The 16865-nt window shown below is 47.0% G+C and overlaps 1 protein-coding gene across 7 annotated transcripts in view; it reads left to right on the top strand.

The window, feature by feature from the left end:
• Positions 1-16865, top strand: part of RGS12 (regulator of G protein signaling 12) — a 160237-nt gene that overhangs the window by 36405 nt on the left and 106967 nt on the right. The window contains exon 1 of one of the 7 annotated variants that reach the window (XM_032254030.1): positions 3376-4117. The exons of the other annotated variants lie outside the window; for them this stretch is intronic. Coding sequence (XP_032109921.1) covers positions 4115-4117 — 3 coding nt within the window. The 5' untranslated portion in view covers positions 3376-4114. Of the gene's footprint in view, positions 1-3375; positions 4118-16865 lie in introns of those variants that run through there. 7 annotated transcript variants of the gene reach the window in all.

The following is a 16865-nucleotide window of genomic DNA, read 5'->3' on the forward strand; positions in this document are numbered from 1 at the left end:
CAGTGCTCCCGCCCTCCCTGGTAGAAACAGCCTGAGCTGTGGGCTGAGAAGAGGATAATTGGAGAGCACCAGGGGGTCGGGGGTGGGAGAAGCCTTCACATTCCACTTTGAGTTCCATGGTGGCCTGATGGACGCTGCCCTCATGTTTGCGACCCAGGGTTGCAAGAGACCTGTTTTCCTTGGTGTGTTTAGAATTTGGAGGGGGACTGCCCCATAGAAGGTGGGAGTGGGGTCAGGGCAAAGGGGATGACTCTGAGTGGCATGAGAAGTTCCTTTGGGCTCCCAGGGGGTCACAGGGCTTGAAAGGGTGTGTTGCACACCATGGTGAATGTGCTCATGTGTCTACACCGGGACCAGCCATGGGGTGAGGGGCCTGCTGTGGAGGGTGCAGTGTGGACAGTTTTCGCCTGCTCACGTACCATTATAAATTTCCACTGACTGGCCGGCTGGAACACAGACATTTATTCTCTCAGAGTCCTGGAAGATGAAGTCTGAGATCAAGATGTCAGCAGTGTGTCTGAGGTCAGCTGTCAAGGGTTCCTTTCTTTTGAGGCCCCTCTTTGTGGCTGGCCGATGACCGTCTTTTCCCTGTATCTTCACATGGTCTTCCCTCTGTGCCTCTGTGTCTTAATCTTTTTCTTATAAGGACAGCAGTCATAATGGACGAAAGCCTACTTTGATGACCTCATTTCACCTTAATTACGCCTGTGAAGGCCCTGTCTCCAAATATGATCAAATTCTAAGGTATGGGGGTCAGGATCTCAACACATCTGGATTGTGGGGGAACACATTTCAGCCTGTAACAGGATCTCCTTTGGGATTGATTGAGGCCATGTCTGTTCCTAAAGGAGCCAGTGCCAAAGTCATGAATAATAGCTCAACATGTGCCCAGTGACAGATACATGAGTAGCAGTGGGAGGATGGGATCAGCACAGGACCAAGACAAGTCACACCTGAGAGGCTGGGGGCCCTCACCCTGTGATGCCAGAGCAGCAGTTACACAAACGCCCCTCATCCACTGAAACCGCAGGGAGGGGACAGTGTGGCACACTGAGAGGACCTGAACATGACGCCACTGAAGCACGAAAGAGCAGAATTGATGGACAAGTAATTTCACGGTTTACTTAGAAATGATGGAATTAAATCTGCTCAGCTGTCGTTTTGGCTTAGTGTTAGAAAATCAGACTGGGTTATATAAAATAAACGTACGTTTTAAAGTAAAATTTCTTACAAACCTGAGTCCATGAATGTAAAATTTCAGTCTATTACATTTAATTGAGGAAGGAGAAAGAGAAGCGATTATTTTGGCTTTTTAAAACAAATTTTCTATTTAAGAGAACACAGTGGTAAACTGTTAGATTAAACTTCTGGGTGTCAGTGATCTTACTGCGTATCAAGCTTCCTAATAATTTCTAGGATACATGTAATTGTGAAGCTTCATAGAAGCAGAGAGAAGTTACCTGCCAGTTACACTGCCTGGTTCTTTCTTGCTGCATGAGGAAAGCTGCATGAGGAAAACATGCTGTGGCCCAGATTTCACGTGGGAGGTCTCTAAGCAAATGCACGTGCTCACATCACTCACATGGAGGAAGCTGTTGACCATGAAATATCTCCATTTTATACTCTGAGAGCTGCATAGTTTATGTGACATTTTTCAGGAATCATACTCCGTAACTCCTAGGATTCCAAGTTTATTTACTGTGAGCAATCCTAGATACCCCAGATACATCCTGATGAAAGCATTCCACAGATAAGGATTCTCCCGCTAGCAAATATCATTGTGTTTGACAGGGGGTCTTTCGTTAGCAAGTTTACAAGGAGATTTCATTAGGTCACCTTTCTTTGCTGGGGTAACCCCAGGTAAAGTGAGAGAATGGTCTGCAGGCTACTCCTCCTTGCCTTCCCTCCCTTCAGTCAGGGAGAGAAGATACCTATACTCGAAAGGCATTGAAAGTTGTGATCCAGGATCTTTACTGCAGCCTGCTTTGCAACAATGGCACCTAGAACAGTGCCTGGCAGTTAGAAGGCACATAGTATTTTTTTGATTGAATAAAATTGTCTATTGACAATGGAGTAAAGAAAAATGTAGTGTTTCCAAACTGTAGGATGCATACACTCATTTAAAAGTAATATGAGTTTCTATGCTATAATAGCACAAATTAAAATAATAGCAGTTTAGGTATAGAGAAGGATAGTTTGAGTAAACCCTCCAGGGCTGGTGTGGAGGCTCCACCCTCATCAGGAACCCAGGGTGCCTTCTGTTGTGTCGTTGCTGCTCTCCACATGGGGCTTTTGCCCTGAATTTTGAGATAGCTCCTCTAGCTTCACTTCCCCATTTCAATCAGCAGGAAGAGGGAGGTGGAGGCACAATCTGGAAGTTACACACGTCTCATTGGACAGACTCAGTCATATGGCTTTGCCTAGTGCAAAGGAGGCTGGAAAATGTAGTCCTGAGCTGGACAGCCATGTGTCTAGCTAAGATTTCTATTCTTGTGGAAGAAGGGGAGACTGGTTATTGCAGGAATGGCTAGAAGCGGATCAATACATTACTGATAGGGAAAGCTCCCCAGGGCACACTGAGTGGAAAAAGCAAGTCAAAAAAACATATATACTTAATATCCTGTTTTTGTGTAAAAAATTCCAACACTCCTCAAATAAGTCTATACATTTTAAAGTGTAAATATGTTTATATGTAAATATATGGAAAAATAGAAAGGAAACACTCCAAATGGGTAATAGGAGTTATCTCAGAGGTAGTGAATGAAAACTGGAAAGAATTCAGGGAATTTTTATCTTGTGTTGTTTAAACTTCTTATGATGGGAATACGAACACATTTCTTTTTAAAAAAAACTTCCTTTGGAGAAAAAGTAAAAATTATTTTACTAAGAACAAAGTCAGTGAGAGATGGCCTTGGAAACAAACTGTTCACACAGCGTAGCCAATGGCAGGCTCCATGGATTGCAGGCCAGGAGAGTTTCAGATTCAGCACATAGATTTTACTGCTGCTTTTCCAGTACAATGAGAGGAAGTTTTAAAATAGATGGTGAAAAAAAATCTGGAGAATTGTAGAAGGGTCACAGCTAAGGCCCCATGATGTAAGTCTCTCTACGAAGGGCGGCTTTGGCCATCATGCTGTGCAAACGGGGATCCTGGGGCCAGCATCCCACTGCTGTCTGTCCCCAGCGGAAGGAAGGGAGGCAGGCAGTGGGCAGTGACACTCCGAGCCCACCCAGTCCTGGGAAGGAACAGCAGCTCCAGGGAGAGGAGCCTCATGGCCTGCGGCAGAGCTGGGCCCTGGGGCTTTGTGTGGCCTGCGCCACACGATCTCTGCAGCGCTTGCTCATGGAGTTCATCCTGACCACGGTCACCGAGTGCGCTCGAATGGTGTTGCCGTGAGGACAGCTTCAGGCCTGTGGAGGGTCTGGGAAGCAGTGGGCAGAAGCCCCTGCCATCGTGGAACAGGGCAGAGGCTCCCCAAGAAGCTGGACTCAGTAGGACAGATGGCTCGGGACCAGTGAGGTAGAGGATCCCTGAGCAAAGGGGCACAGACTGGTGTGATCCCTCACTGTTGGCTGGTGTTCTGTGGGGTTTCCAGGAAAGGGAGACTATTCAGAGCAAGGCAGCCACCACACCCCTGCAGAACCAGAAGTGTCTGAAGAGTTGGAATCCGGTGGCAGTGTATCAATCAGTTTTGCTGCCTCTTCAGTTTTATAGAAATGGCTTAATAACACAGTTGTCTGCAGCTTGTTTTTAATCACTTCATGTTATTTCAGTGACGTATCCATGAGGTTACTGGTAGTTGCAGTCTGTTCATTTTAACTCTGTATAATCTATTGCTACATGCACAGAGCCACTAAACAATTACTAATAACGCGCTAGTGAACATTCTTGTGCCTGTCTCCAGGTTTGCTTGCCAGGCTTTTAAACTGTTTGCCAGTCTGGGAGCTGTAAAGCGGCGTCTCATGTGGCTTTGATTTGCATTCCCTTGATTATAAAGCTCTGCATTTCCTCTGTGTTGAGGTGCCTACTCACTGTTTGTCCTTCTTTCCTCTTGGGCTGTCATTTCCTCATGGATTGCAGGAATGATAGGTGCCGGCTGCGAGTCCCCGGCTGATGGTGCGCATTGCACATGTGCCTGCCCCAGGCGTGACTCCTGTTTTCGTGCTCCTCTTTTGATGACCAGATGTTCTTAACTTTAATGTAGCCAGATGTATAATCTTTTCTTTTATGGTCTACACCTTGTGTCTCATATATACATTTTTTAAGATAGAGTCTCACTCTGTCACCCAGGCTGGAGTGCAGTGGTGCAATCTCAGCTCACTGCAACCTCCACCTCCTGGGTTCAAGCGATTCTCCTGCTTCAGTCTCTCAGGTAGCTGAGATTGCAGGTGCATACCACCATGCCCAGCTAATTTTTATTTTTATTGTTTATTTTATTATTTTATTTATATTTTTTTGAGATGGAGTCTCGCTCTGTCGCCGGGCTGGAGTGCAGTGGCACAATCTCGGCTCACTGCAACCTCTGCCTCCTGGGTTCAAGCAATTCTCCTGTCTCAGCCTCCCAAGTAGCTGGGACTATAGGCACATGCCACCACGCCCAGCTAATTTTTATATTTTTAGTAGAGATGGGGTTTCGCCATGTTGGCCAGAATGGTCTTGATCTCTTGACCTTGTGATCCGCCTGCCTCGGCCTCCCAAAGTGCTGGGATTACAATTTTTATATTTTTAGTAGAGGTGGAGTTTCACCATGTTGTACCTGCCTAGTCAGTATCCCCAGCTATACTTGAGAAAATTAGTATAGCTTTATAATAAGTCTTTACGTTTGATAGGGCAGGTTTTCTTGTCCGTACTCGGGCTTTGCTCTTTTATGTAGATTCTACAACCAGTTTACAAATTCCCCAAAATGCTATTGACATTTTCATCTGATCTGTAGATCGATTTGAGAGAATTGCTGTCTTCAGGATATCTAGCCTTCCTGTCCATGAAAATAGTATCTCTCTTCTCTCTCATTTTGGCTTATTTCAGTAAAACTTTGTAATTTCCTTAATAAGCCTCTTTAATTAGATTTATTCTCTAGCTAGATTTATTTCTGGGTATCTTATAATTTTACTTGCTGTTATAAATGGCACCTTTTAAAAGCTGTAAATGCTTCAACCTGAAGAAGCTGATTGAAAAAGGAATAAAAATAGAATAAATTGTACATGCTAGCTCTTGTGATATACGGAAGTATAATTGACTTGTTGCTTTTTATATCCAGTTGCCTTATTAAAGTTAATAAAGTTCCCTTCATTACTGTTTGTTAATACTTGTTTTCATGAATGGGTGTTAAATTTTAGCTATTTTTTTGTTATTTTGCATTCATTGAGATCATGTTTCTTCCTTTTGTTGCTAACATGGGAAATTACAATGATTGATTTTCAAATGATAGACCATACTTGCATTCCTGAGATAAACCTGACTTACAATAATCTTTTTATTTTATTTTATTAAAAATTTTTTTTAGATATATATATATTTTTAATTGTACTTTAAGTTCTGGGCTACATGTGCAGATCTTGCAGGATTGTTGCATAGGTGCACACATGCCATGGTGGTTTGCTGTCTCCATCCCCCTATCACCTGCATCAGGCATTTCTCCCAGTGTTATCCCTCCCCAACTTCCCCACCACCTGCTGTCCTTCCCTTAGCTCCCCACCCCTCCATCAGACTCTGGTGTGTGACGTTCCACTCCCTGTGCCCATGTGTTCCTATTGTTCAAAACCTGCCTATGAGTGAGAACATGCGGTGTTTGGTTTTCTGTTCTTGTGTCAGTTTGCTGAGAATAATGGTTTCCAGATTCATCCATGTCCCCACAAAGGACACGAACTCATCCTTTTTTTTATGACTGCATAGTATTCCATGGTGTATATGTGCCACATTTTCTTTGTCTAGTCTATCATTGATGGGGATTTGGGTTGGTTCCAGGTCTTTGCTATTATAAACAGTGCCACAGTAAACATACATGTGCATGCATCTTTATAATAGAACAATTTATAAATAATCCTTTGGGTATATACCCAGTAATGGGATTGCTGGGTCAAATGGAATTTCTATTTCTAGATCCTTGAGGAATCGCCACACTGTCTTCCACAATGGTTGAACTAATTTACACTCCCACCAACAGTGTAAAAGCATTCCTGTTTCCTTGCTTCTCATGAGGCCATTTATTGCTATAAATTTCCTTCTAGACCTTGTTTTAAACGTGTCCCAGAGATTCTGGTGCGTTGTGTGTTCATTCTCATTGGTTTCAAAGAAGATCATTATTTCTGCCTTCATTTCATTGTTTATCCAGTTGCCATTCAGGAGCAAGTTGTTCAGTTTCCGTGTAGTTGTGTGGTTTTGGGTGAGTTTCTTATTCCTGAGTTCTAATTTGATTGCACTGTGGTCTAAGAGACTGTTTGTTATGATTTCCATTCTTTTGCCTTTGCTGAGGAGTGCTTTACTTACAATTATGTGGTCAATTTTAGAGTAGGTGTAATGTGCTGAGAAGAATGTATATTCTGTGGATTTGGGGTGGAGAGTTCTGTAAATGTCTTTTAGGTCCACTTGGTCCACATCTGCATTCAAGTCCTGGATGTCCATGTTGATTTTCTGTCTTGTTGATCTGTCTAATATTGACAGTGGAGTCTTAAAATCTCCCACTATTATTGTGTGGGGGTCTAAGTCTCTCTGTACATCATTAAGAACTTTCTTTATGTATCTGGGTGCTCTTGTATTGGGTGCATATATATTTAGGATCGTTAGCTCTTCTTGTTGCATTGATCCTTTTACCATTATGTATTGTTCTTCATCTCTTTTGATCTTTGTTGGTTTATAGTCCATTTTATCAGAGACTAGGATTGCAACCCCTGTTTTTTGTTTGTTTTGCTCTCCATTTGCTTGGTACATCCTCCTCCTTCCCTTTATTTTGAGTCTATGTGTGTCTTTGCTCATGAGATGTGTCTCCTGAATATAGCACACCGATGGGTGTTGAATTTTTATCCAGTTTACCAGTCTGTGTCTTTTGATTGGGGCATTTAGGCTGTTTACATTTAATGTTATTATTGTTATGTGTGAATTTGATCCTGACATTTTGTTACTTGCTGGTTGCTTTGCCTGTTAGTTGATGCAGTTTCTTCATTGCATTGTTGGTCTTTACCATTTGGTACGTTTTTTCAGGGGCTGGTACTGGTTCTTCCTTTCCATATTTAGTGTTTCCCTCAGAAGCTCTTGTAAGGCAGGTCTGGTGGTGACGAAATCTCTCAGCAATCGCTTGTCCAGAAAGGATTTTATTTCTCCTTCACTTATGAAGCTTAGTTTGGCTGGATATGAAATTCTGGGTTGAAAGTTCTTTTCTTTAAGGATGTTGAATATTGGCCTCCACTTTATTCTGGCTTGTAGGGTTTCTGCTGAGAGATCCACTGTGAGTCTGATGAGCTTCCCTTTGTGGGTGATCCAGCCTTTCTCTCTGGCTACTCTTAGATTTTTTCCTTCATTTCAACCCTGGTGAATCTGATTATTGAGTTAGTATTTCATCTAACCTTTTTAAAAGGTTTTTAGTTACTTTGCATTGGGTTAGAACATGTTTCTTTTTCTTTCTTTTTTTTTTTTTTTGAGATGGAGTTTCGCTCTTGTTTATGCAGGCTGGAGTGCAATGGCACGATCTCGGCTCACCGCAACCTCCACCTCCTGGGTTCAGGCACTTCTCCTGCCTCAGCCTCCTGAGTAGCTGGGATTACAGGCACGCGCCACCATGCCCAGCTGATTTTTTGTATTTTTAGTAGAGACGGGGTTTTACCATGTTGACCAGGATGGTCTCGATCTCTTGACCTCGTGATCCACCTGCCTCGGTCTCCCAAAGTGCTGGGATTACAGGCGTAAGCCACTGCGCCTGGCCCTAGAATATGTTTCTTTGGCTCAGAGAAGTTTGTTATTACCCACCTTCTGCAGCTTGCTTCTGTCAGTTCATCAGATTCATTCTCCATCCTCTTTTGTTCCCTTGTTGGTGAGGAGTTGTGATCCCTTGGAGGAGCAGAGGTGTTCTGATCTTGATGATTTCATCCTTTTTGTGCTGGTTTCTTCCCATCTTTGTGGATTTATCTACTTTTGATCTTTGAAGTTGGTGAGTTCGGATGGGGTCTCTGAGTGGATGTCCTTTCTGTTTCTGTTGAAGCTATTTCTTTTTGTTTTTTTTAGTCTTCCTTCTAACAGTCAGGTCCCTCTGTTGTAGGACTGCTAGAGGTCCACTCCAGACCTTGCTTGCCTGCGAATCACCCATGGGGCTTGCAGAACAGGAAGGATTGCTGCCTGATCTTCCCTCTGGCAGCTTTGTCCCAGAAGGGTACCTGCAAGCTATCAGCCAGAGCTCTCCTGTATGAGGCATCTTTTTAGTTATACAGGGGTCAGGGAACCACTTGAGGGGGCAGTCTGTCCCTTGTCTGCCTGCAGAGGCACTGCTGGGCTGTCACAGACTCAGTCCAGCTGCTGTGTAAGCTTCCTCTGGCTTTTGTTTACACAGGTAGGTTTAGACCTGCCTCAGTAATGGCGGACAGCCTTTCCCCCACCGAGCTTGAATGTCCCGGGTTGAGCTCGAACTGATGTGCTGGCTGCGAAACTCTCAAGTGAGAGGGCTTCAGTTTGCTGGTCTTTGTGGGGGTAGGACCCGCCCAGCCATATCACCTGTCTCCCTGCTTTCAGCTCCCTTTCTTTCTGGGGAATGGGTAGCTCCATCCTGCAGGCGCTTTCAGTGCTAGTCAAAATGTCTGCCCAGATCTGTGCCAACAACCTGCGGCGCTGGTGGGAGCTGCTGCTCAGATCTGTGCGGGTAACTTGCGACACTTTGCAGCCCGGTGGGGATCTCCTGGTCTGTGGGTTGCCAGGGCGGTGGGAGAAGTGCAGTATCTGAACCGGAGTGCCTGGAGTGGGGAAGTCCCTGATCCTCTGATCAGTTGCACTTCCCGGATGGGGCAGTGCCCTGCCCTGCCTCAGTTTGCCCTCTTGGGCTACACCCACTATCCAATGAGTCCCATTGAAATGAACCTGGCGCCTCAGTTGGAAATGTGGAGATCACTTGCCTTCTGTGTGTCTCTCGCTGGGAACTGTGCTCGGAGCCCTTCCTGTTTGGCCATCTTGGTGGAATCCCTGCGAGGATTTACGGTAATCTTTTTATATAGTGATGTATTTGGTTTGCTAATTTTTTGTATAATTTTAAAATCTGTGTTTGAGTGAGACTCTCGTACTTTCCCTTCATGTTATCTTTGTCGAGTTTTGGTATCAAGATTACAGTAGTCTCAGAAAACATAAAAAATTAGTGGTAGAACTTTTCTATCCCTCTCTCTTCTCTTCTCCCTCCCTTTCTTCTCCTTTCCCTCGTATATTGAATCTTATATTTTATTTTTATCCTCCCTCCAGAGGATTTTAATAATTTTTATTTGAAAAATTTAAAATTAGGGGTAAAGTGTGTTTTGTCCATTATTAAAGTGAAACCGGCTTTTTCTGAGGCAATACTTCGTCTTTTTATTTAAGCTTTTCCATTTCTGTTTTCGAATTGTTACTATAAGTGGCAGATTCTTCTGACAGCTCAAGATCAGACTAAATTGGCAGATGTGGGTCACTGGTGTGCTGGGGTGACTGGCACATTGAATCTTGGCTCTGTGATACTGCTGCATTCTTCCTGTAAATCTGCGTTTTCTAGATCCTCCTCTCTGCTTTCTTACCTTACTTTTTGTTTTGTTTTAATTTCAAGCCTGTTTGGTTCCTTTCCTTAGTGCACACCCACCTCCTTTACTGCTGAAGAAACTATGTGCTTTGTCTCTGTCTTTAAAGGCTCTAGTCCTAGCCAGTTGCTTGGCACATCGTAGGCCCCAAGATATTTTGGAATAATTTAAATTAATATCTTTATGTGAATTTCTTTTCCTGTATAACATTCATCTTTTTCTTTCTTGACTAGGACACCCAGTCTTTGTGCACATGTTTCTCCTTCCTTTCACAAAAGGTGATTTGCTATGATCAGGAACCTTTCTTTGGCTCCTCACACGTTACTCCGTAACCGTTGCTGTAAGTCTGTCCAGTTTTAGGTTTGAAATGGAAGTTTGTTGATTCTAAAATACTTTTGCTTAGAATTCTTCCTCCTACGTAGAGTTTTGTTGTAGCAGATTCAACCAGGTGTTCCAGTTACTCAGCTACTGACCCTCAGCCTTAAGCCCACCTTCTATGACACCAACAGGGTCTCTGCACCACCTTCCTGCTCCCCAGCTGCATCCCTGTCAGGCTCTGTCCCCAGCGGTGCTACCTGGAGCTGGTGGAGCAGGAGTGTCACCATAGCAACATTTCAACCCCATGGTGGGCAGTTCCTTCCCTGCTCAGTTTGCAGTTTGCCTAGCTCACTGGGCCAACCTCCCGGCCCCTCAGAAACAATAGATGGGCTGGGTGCTGGCTTACACGTGTAATCCCAGCACTTTGGGAGGCCAAGGTGGGCGGATCATTTCAGGTCAGGAGTTTGAGACCAGCCTGGCCAGCATAGTGAAACCCTCTCTCTACTAAATATACCAAAAAATTAGCTGGGTGTGGTGGTGTGCGCCTGTAGTCCCAGCTACTTGGGAGGCTGAGGCAGAAGAATTGCTTGAACCTGGGAGGTGGAGGTTGCAGTGAGGCCAGTGAGCCCACTGCACTCCAGCCTGGATGACAACAAACAAAACAAACCGACCCACCCACCTGAGGGCTGGAGCCCCACACTCCCTCAGTGGTCTGCGCCTCAGCTCCACCAGCTCTTTTACTCTGAGTTGCCGAGTTGGAATAATTCCCTCTGTTTCCCCATGTTTTCCCAGCCCTGGGGTGGCAGCTGCTTCCTGAGGTTGCTACTCTATGGCATCTTAGACTCCCTCTGCCCTTTCATCCCTCAACGCCAAGCTACCCCTTCTCTACACAGGACTCTCTGTTAGAACCATGGGTGGTTTCTGTGTCCTGAGTGGACTCTGAAGAATACAGCAGGAGATGGGAATATGTGAGCTAGAAATCTCACTCCTCATAATGCTCTGTATTGCCTCTTTTTGGAACTACCTTCAGATGATCTGGTCTCTCTTTCCAGCTCGGTACTCTCTTGCGTAGTCTATTTGTTCAGTAAATATTTATTGAGTACTTATTATGCACCAAGTCCTGTGGGAGGGCTGGGGGTGTGGTGGTGACCAGGACACAGTACTTGCTTCACTAGTGTTCATTTAGACTGAATTGGTTAGGAATTTTTAGTTCTAGCAGTGTGGGTAATGAAAGAAAAAAATACATATATTGCGTTGCATCAAAATTTTAAAATTCTATGCATTACAAAACACAACCAGCAGAATGAAGGCAACCCACAGAATGGGAGAAAATATTTGCAAGCCATCTATCTGATATGAGTTAATATGCAGAGTACATAGAGAACTCCTGTAACTCAGCAACAAAAACAAACAACCCAGTGACAAAATGGGCAGAAGTCCAGTGTGAGTTCTGTGAAGTAGAAGAAAAATGAAGAAAAAGAAAAATTAAAAAAATGAGTAAAGGATTTGAATAGACATTTCTCTAAAGAAGATACACAGATGGCCAATAAGCACAGGAAAAGCTGCCCAGCATCATTAACGATTTGGCCAGTGCCAGTGAAAAGTGCAGGGAGTGCCGCCTCACACTCCTTGGGATGGCCGCTGTAAAGCAACAGCCACCACCTCAACAAAAGGGAAAGTAACCAGTGCTGGCCGAGACGCAGAGGAACCATAAGCCTTGTGCACTGGTGGGTGGCAATGTCAAGTGGTACAGCGCTGGGGAAGCGGTGTGGTTGTTCCTCAAAAAATGAACGTGGAATTACCATATGACCCAGCAATCCTGGTTCTAGGTATATACCCAGATAACTGAAATCAAGGTCTTGAGAAGATGATCTTTATACACGTTCTTAGCAGCACTATTTGCACTAGCTGAAAGGCAGAAGCCACCCAGATATCCATCATCAAGTGATAGACAAACACAGTGTGGTCCATCCATGCTGCAGAATATTATTCAGCCTTGAAGAGGAAGGATACTGTGACCCTTAAGAACACCATGCTCAGTGAAATCAGCCAGTCACAGAAGGACAGACACCATCCAATTCCACCTACGTGGGATTCCTAGAGCAGTCAAATTCATAGAGACAGAAAGCGGAAGGCGGGGCCTGGGGAGGGGAATGGAGAGTGCTTAGTAAATGCCAGCAGAGCTTTGGTCTGGGAAGATGAAGAGTTCTGGAGGATGGTGGTGATGCTTGTATAACGATATGAGTGCACCTAGTGCTGCTGAGCCAGCCAGCATGGTAAATTTTATGTTATCTGGATGTTCAAATCAGATCGAATCAGTATTTGGAAAGTCTAATAAAAAACGGCAGTGCAGTAGTAGAGCAAGAGCTGGGTTTTGTCCCAACCATGAGCTGTGTGACCTTGAGCGGACTTTTTCCCTGACTTCCGGTTCTCATCTGTGGATTGAGGTGTTGGAATGGCTCTTGTGCCAAAATGATTCTTCACCCTGAACTGATAGTCGCATGGGATGAGTCTTTTTTTTTTTTTTTTTTGAGATGGAGATTTGCTCTTGTGGCCCAGGCTGGAGTGCAATGGTGCGATCTTGGTTTACCACAACCTCTGCCTCCTGGGTTCAAGCAATTCTCCTGCCTCAGCCCCCCTAGTAGCTGGGATTACAGGGATGCATCACCAGGCCCAGCTAATTTTGTATTTTTATTAGAGACAGGGTTTCTCGATGTTGGTCAGGCTGGTCTCGAACTCCTGACCTCAGGTGATTCGCCTGCCTTGACCCCTCAAAGTGCTGGGATTACAGGCGTGAGCCACAGAGCCCAGTGATTCATTGTTGGTACCGAGAGTGGCCGAGAAATTTGGTACCTGGGTAGGGGGTGAGGTTCTACCTCTCCTTTCCCCTCCCCCCATTTCTAGTGGTTTTACTTTGGAGGGAACCCAGTGCTTCTCTGGTCCTGTCTGTGATAGTAATGCCAGTTGACTGGCTGTCCCTTGGGGCCCTGTAGCCAGGCAGGTTGATTGGCCTGAGGCCCATGGTTCTCCCTGAAGCCAGCTAGCTCACGCCGGCTCACTGCATCCTGGATGCCTGGGAGCTGGTCTCGCCGGGCTCTGTGGGCTCTCTCCGCTCAGTGCCCTTGAGTGGTGGGTGCGGTGGCCAAAGGCTGGGTGGTGTAGATGGTGCCCTGGGGCCCCACGTGTCTTCTCAGACAGTCATGAGGAGTCCTTCTCAACCTCAAAGCTGGAGTTTGAAACAGTGGCCCTTGAGACCGCTTTTATTGTCTTCCCTCTTTAGTACTCTTTTGGGAAGAGTTGAGATTATGTCACACCAGCAGGGGGTGCTCAATCAGTGGAGATTTTCTGAGTTTATTAAATAAAAAACTCTGGCAGTTTGAGAAACACGAGTAGATGCTGGTCTCTTCCTGCTGTGGAGGTGTCACGTTTGTTGCTGGCCTCCTTCCCGTGAGTGGGATTAGTTCTTTGCAGGAATGGTTTTCTGTCTGCTCGTTAGGCTCTTCCTTTCTCCTTTGCCTCTCCAAAGCACACAGCACATCTGCGTGTGACCAGGCGCTGGACTTCCTGTCTTTTGCCTGTGCGGGAGCAAGTTTCAAGGCTGACTGTGGAAGAGCTGCCCACCCGGGGTGTGGTCAGGGCTGCCGGGTGCCATGGCTTACGCCTGCAATCCCAGCACTTTGGGATGCCAAGGATAGCGAATTGCTTGAGTCGAGGAGTTTGAGATCAGCCTGGGCAACACAGCAAGACCCAGTCTCTACAAAAAATACAAAAATTAGCCATGCCTGTGGTCCCAGCTACTCAGGAGGCTGAGATGGTGGATCACTTGAGTCTGGGAGGTTTCGGCTGCACTGAGCCGTGATCATACCACTCCCTCCGGCCTAGGTGACAGAGTGAGATCTTGTCTCTCTCTCTCTCTCTCTCTCTCTCTCTCACACACACACACACACACACACACACGCACACACACACTCACACACACAATTAAACTTTCTTGTCACTGTCCACCTAAATAACAGAGATGCTCCCTGAAAGAAGGGATATTTGTCTGGGGGTGGGGCACTGCAGTGGGCAGACACTTGCCACGTCTACAATCCATAGCTGCAGAGGCCAAGGAAGACAAAGGTTTTTAAAGGAAAAATGAGGATCACATGATTGTTCTGAGATAATTATCCTTGCTACAAGGATCAGCACCCAGGCTGATGCCAGGCTGAAGGTTGTGGGCAGTTGCTGGGCAGATGTCCTCACAGTGTGCTTTGAGTAGGCTTCGAGGGCCTGTGTGCAGGGCTGTGGTTTGTGCAGTCTTTGTGCTGGATCTTTATTACCAGGCATGCTAATGTTCGAACCCCTGCTTCATGGCCTTCCCCAGCCCTGTTTGTTAGGGTTTTTAACACAAGTGGCTCATTTTGATTCTGACCACCTTAATCTCACAAAGCCATGGGTTCATTACCCACCCCTCCCAAGAGCAGAACATAAAGAATAGCAAATCTGTATGTCAAACGAGAACAAGGTCGTTCATGGCTTTAGCAGTACACTGAACATTTCCCGTCATTGCTGTTGCAGTAACACATGTCTGTACACTGCGCAGGCTCCCCGGGCTCCCATTGTTGGGCAGCCAGGCCCCCGTGTTGTGGCCTCTGCATCGTGTGTCTCATGAGCACTGCTGAGCACCTTCTCGGGCCTCCCCTCAGCCGTGACCGCGCATCTGCCAGGAGCCGGGTGCTGTGCTGGGCAGCAGGTTTTCAGGCAGCACCAGGCAAAGCAGAGGGCTTGGCTGCTATCCATGGCAGTTCCCTGGGGAAGATGCCTTGTAGCTGTCAACCGTGTCATTGGTGGGAAGGAAAAGACCCAAAGGCCGAGAGAGAGGATGCTGGGGAGTCTAAGTTAGATGGGGGCTTGGAGGTCTCTTATAAGGGGGTTATTTGGGTTGGGGGTCAGGGGAGGGAAGAACATGCAGAAAGGCCATGAGGCAGCACCCAGGAGAGGCCCTGCCAGCAGCACAGAGCCACGAGGAGCCTCTGTGGGCACCAAGCCTGGCTGGCACAGGGCAGGCAGGGAACAGGACCACCAGTGGGGAGGCCAGATGTGCACCAGGCCAGGTCGTGGGTCTGCGAGGGAATTGCTGGACTCTAGGTACATTTTACAGCTTGGGTCAGCTGTGGGCACATTTTTTGAAAAAGAAATTTCTTAGCCAAGTTTTTCTCAAGAATCTGTCAGATTCATTAACTTGCTAGCAAGGAACCCAAAAGATGACCAGACAAGTGCAGGCTTCAGAGAGGACGTGACCGGAGGGATGAGAGGAGGATGTGGACCCAGAGCGTGGACATGGCCGCTGGCCTAAGCAGGAGGGTACGGGGGTGGCAGTTTATCTGTCAACATAGAAGAGCGCTCTGTGGCAGGACGCCCAGGGTGCCTGCCATCCAGAGCAGAGACACCAGCCGGCCATATCCTTGTCTGAATGGGAGCACAGGCTCCCTCCAAGGGTGTCCTACAGGCTGATTTACAGAAGGCAGGAGCTGGTGTCTCTGAGCCTTGGGAGGCAGGCAGGTGCAGGCCACTGCAGTGCCCTCTCCACCCTCGGTGGTGCGGTGTGCCTGGGGCCTGCTCCTTAGTTTGGGAACAGGCAGTTGCGACACTAGTGTCTTGGAGTGAACTGTCGACCGTGGTGCCTCAGCTTGATGTGTGCCTGACACCTGTGCTGTCCAGTCCGTCTGGCACTAGGCCTCCGCTTGCTGGCTGCCCTCTGCGGGCATTGTCGCTTTCAGGATGACAGCCTTAGAGCTTCCTCTGGGCCTGGCGGGGGCCCAGCTATGGCATCCCTCCCTGAGCATCCTCGAGTGTGCCTGGCAGCCACAGCTCCCGGATGTGGGACCTCTCGCCTGCCAAGAGGACAGTGACACCCCTCTGCCCATCCTTAGGCCCAGCTCCCACGTCAGCCTCTTGGGGCAGGGTCTCTGGATTCCTCAGTGGGCTGTGCCTCTAGGGTCTTGTCCTGGGCTGCCACGCCTGCGCCATCCTTTCTGCCCATGGCGTCTGCTGTGGGTGAGGTTGGGAGCTCATCCTGAGTCCAGTGGGCACCTTGCCTGTGCTCCTGGGGACTTGATGTCACCCTATTCCCCTCCCCCTCGGGCTAGGGGAGCCCCAGCATGCGGCGGAGACGTGCCTGGCAGGAGTTGAGTGAGTGGACCCAGGAAGCGAGAGGAACGTGAAATTATGTGAACAGCTTCTTGTTTGGGTTCTTGTTATTGGGATGCGAAGATTTGACTAGCAAACATGGGATGTCTTAGCACCGTCCCAAAGGACCCATTTCTGTTTGTGATACAGGCTGTGTATCCCTAACCTGAGCTGCTTGGACCGGAAGCGTTTTGGAAGAATATTTGCATTATACTTACTGGCTGAGCAACCCTAATTCAGGAATCCAAAAACCCCAACTCTCCAATGAACATTGCCTTTGAGCATCATGTCAGCCCTCAAAAAGTTTTAGATGTTGGAGCATTTCAAATTTTGGATTTTTCAATTAGGGCCGCCCCGCCTGTGGCACCATTCTGAGACAGGAAGCTCCGGCAGCCTCCATCTTTGTCTTTTGTGGGCCTCCCATTCACTTCCTCTTGAGCCCCGCTGTCTCCTCTCCCTTTCTCCTCTTTGAGAGCAAACATGAGATGTCTTTACTGTTCCTAAGAGCGGGCAGAGAGATGGGGGTGTGGGAGAAGGGAGGGTGGAGAGGTGGAGTGTGGGTGGAGGGGAGGGTGGAGAGATAGGGGTGTGGGAGAGGGGAGGGTGGAGAGGTGGGGGTGTGGGAGAGGGGAGGGTGGAGA

The sequence above is a fragment of the Sapajus apella genome, unplaced genomic scaffold, assembly GCF_009761245.1.
Source record: "Sapajus apella isolate SASKATOON/1434 unplaced genomic scaffold, GSC_monkey_1.0 scaffold85, whole genome shotgun sequence".
In the NCBI taxonomy this organism is placed as follows: Eukaryota; Metazoa; Chordata; class Mammalia; order Primates; family Cebidae; genus Sapajus; species Sapajus apella.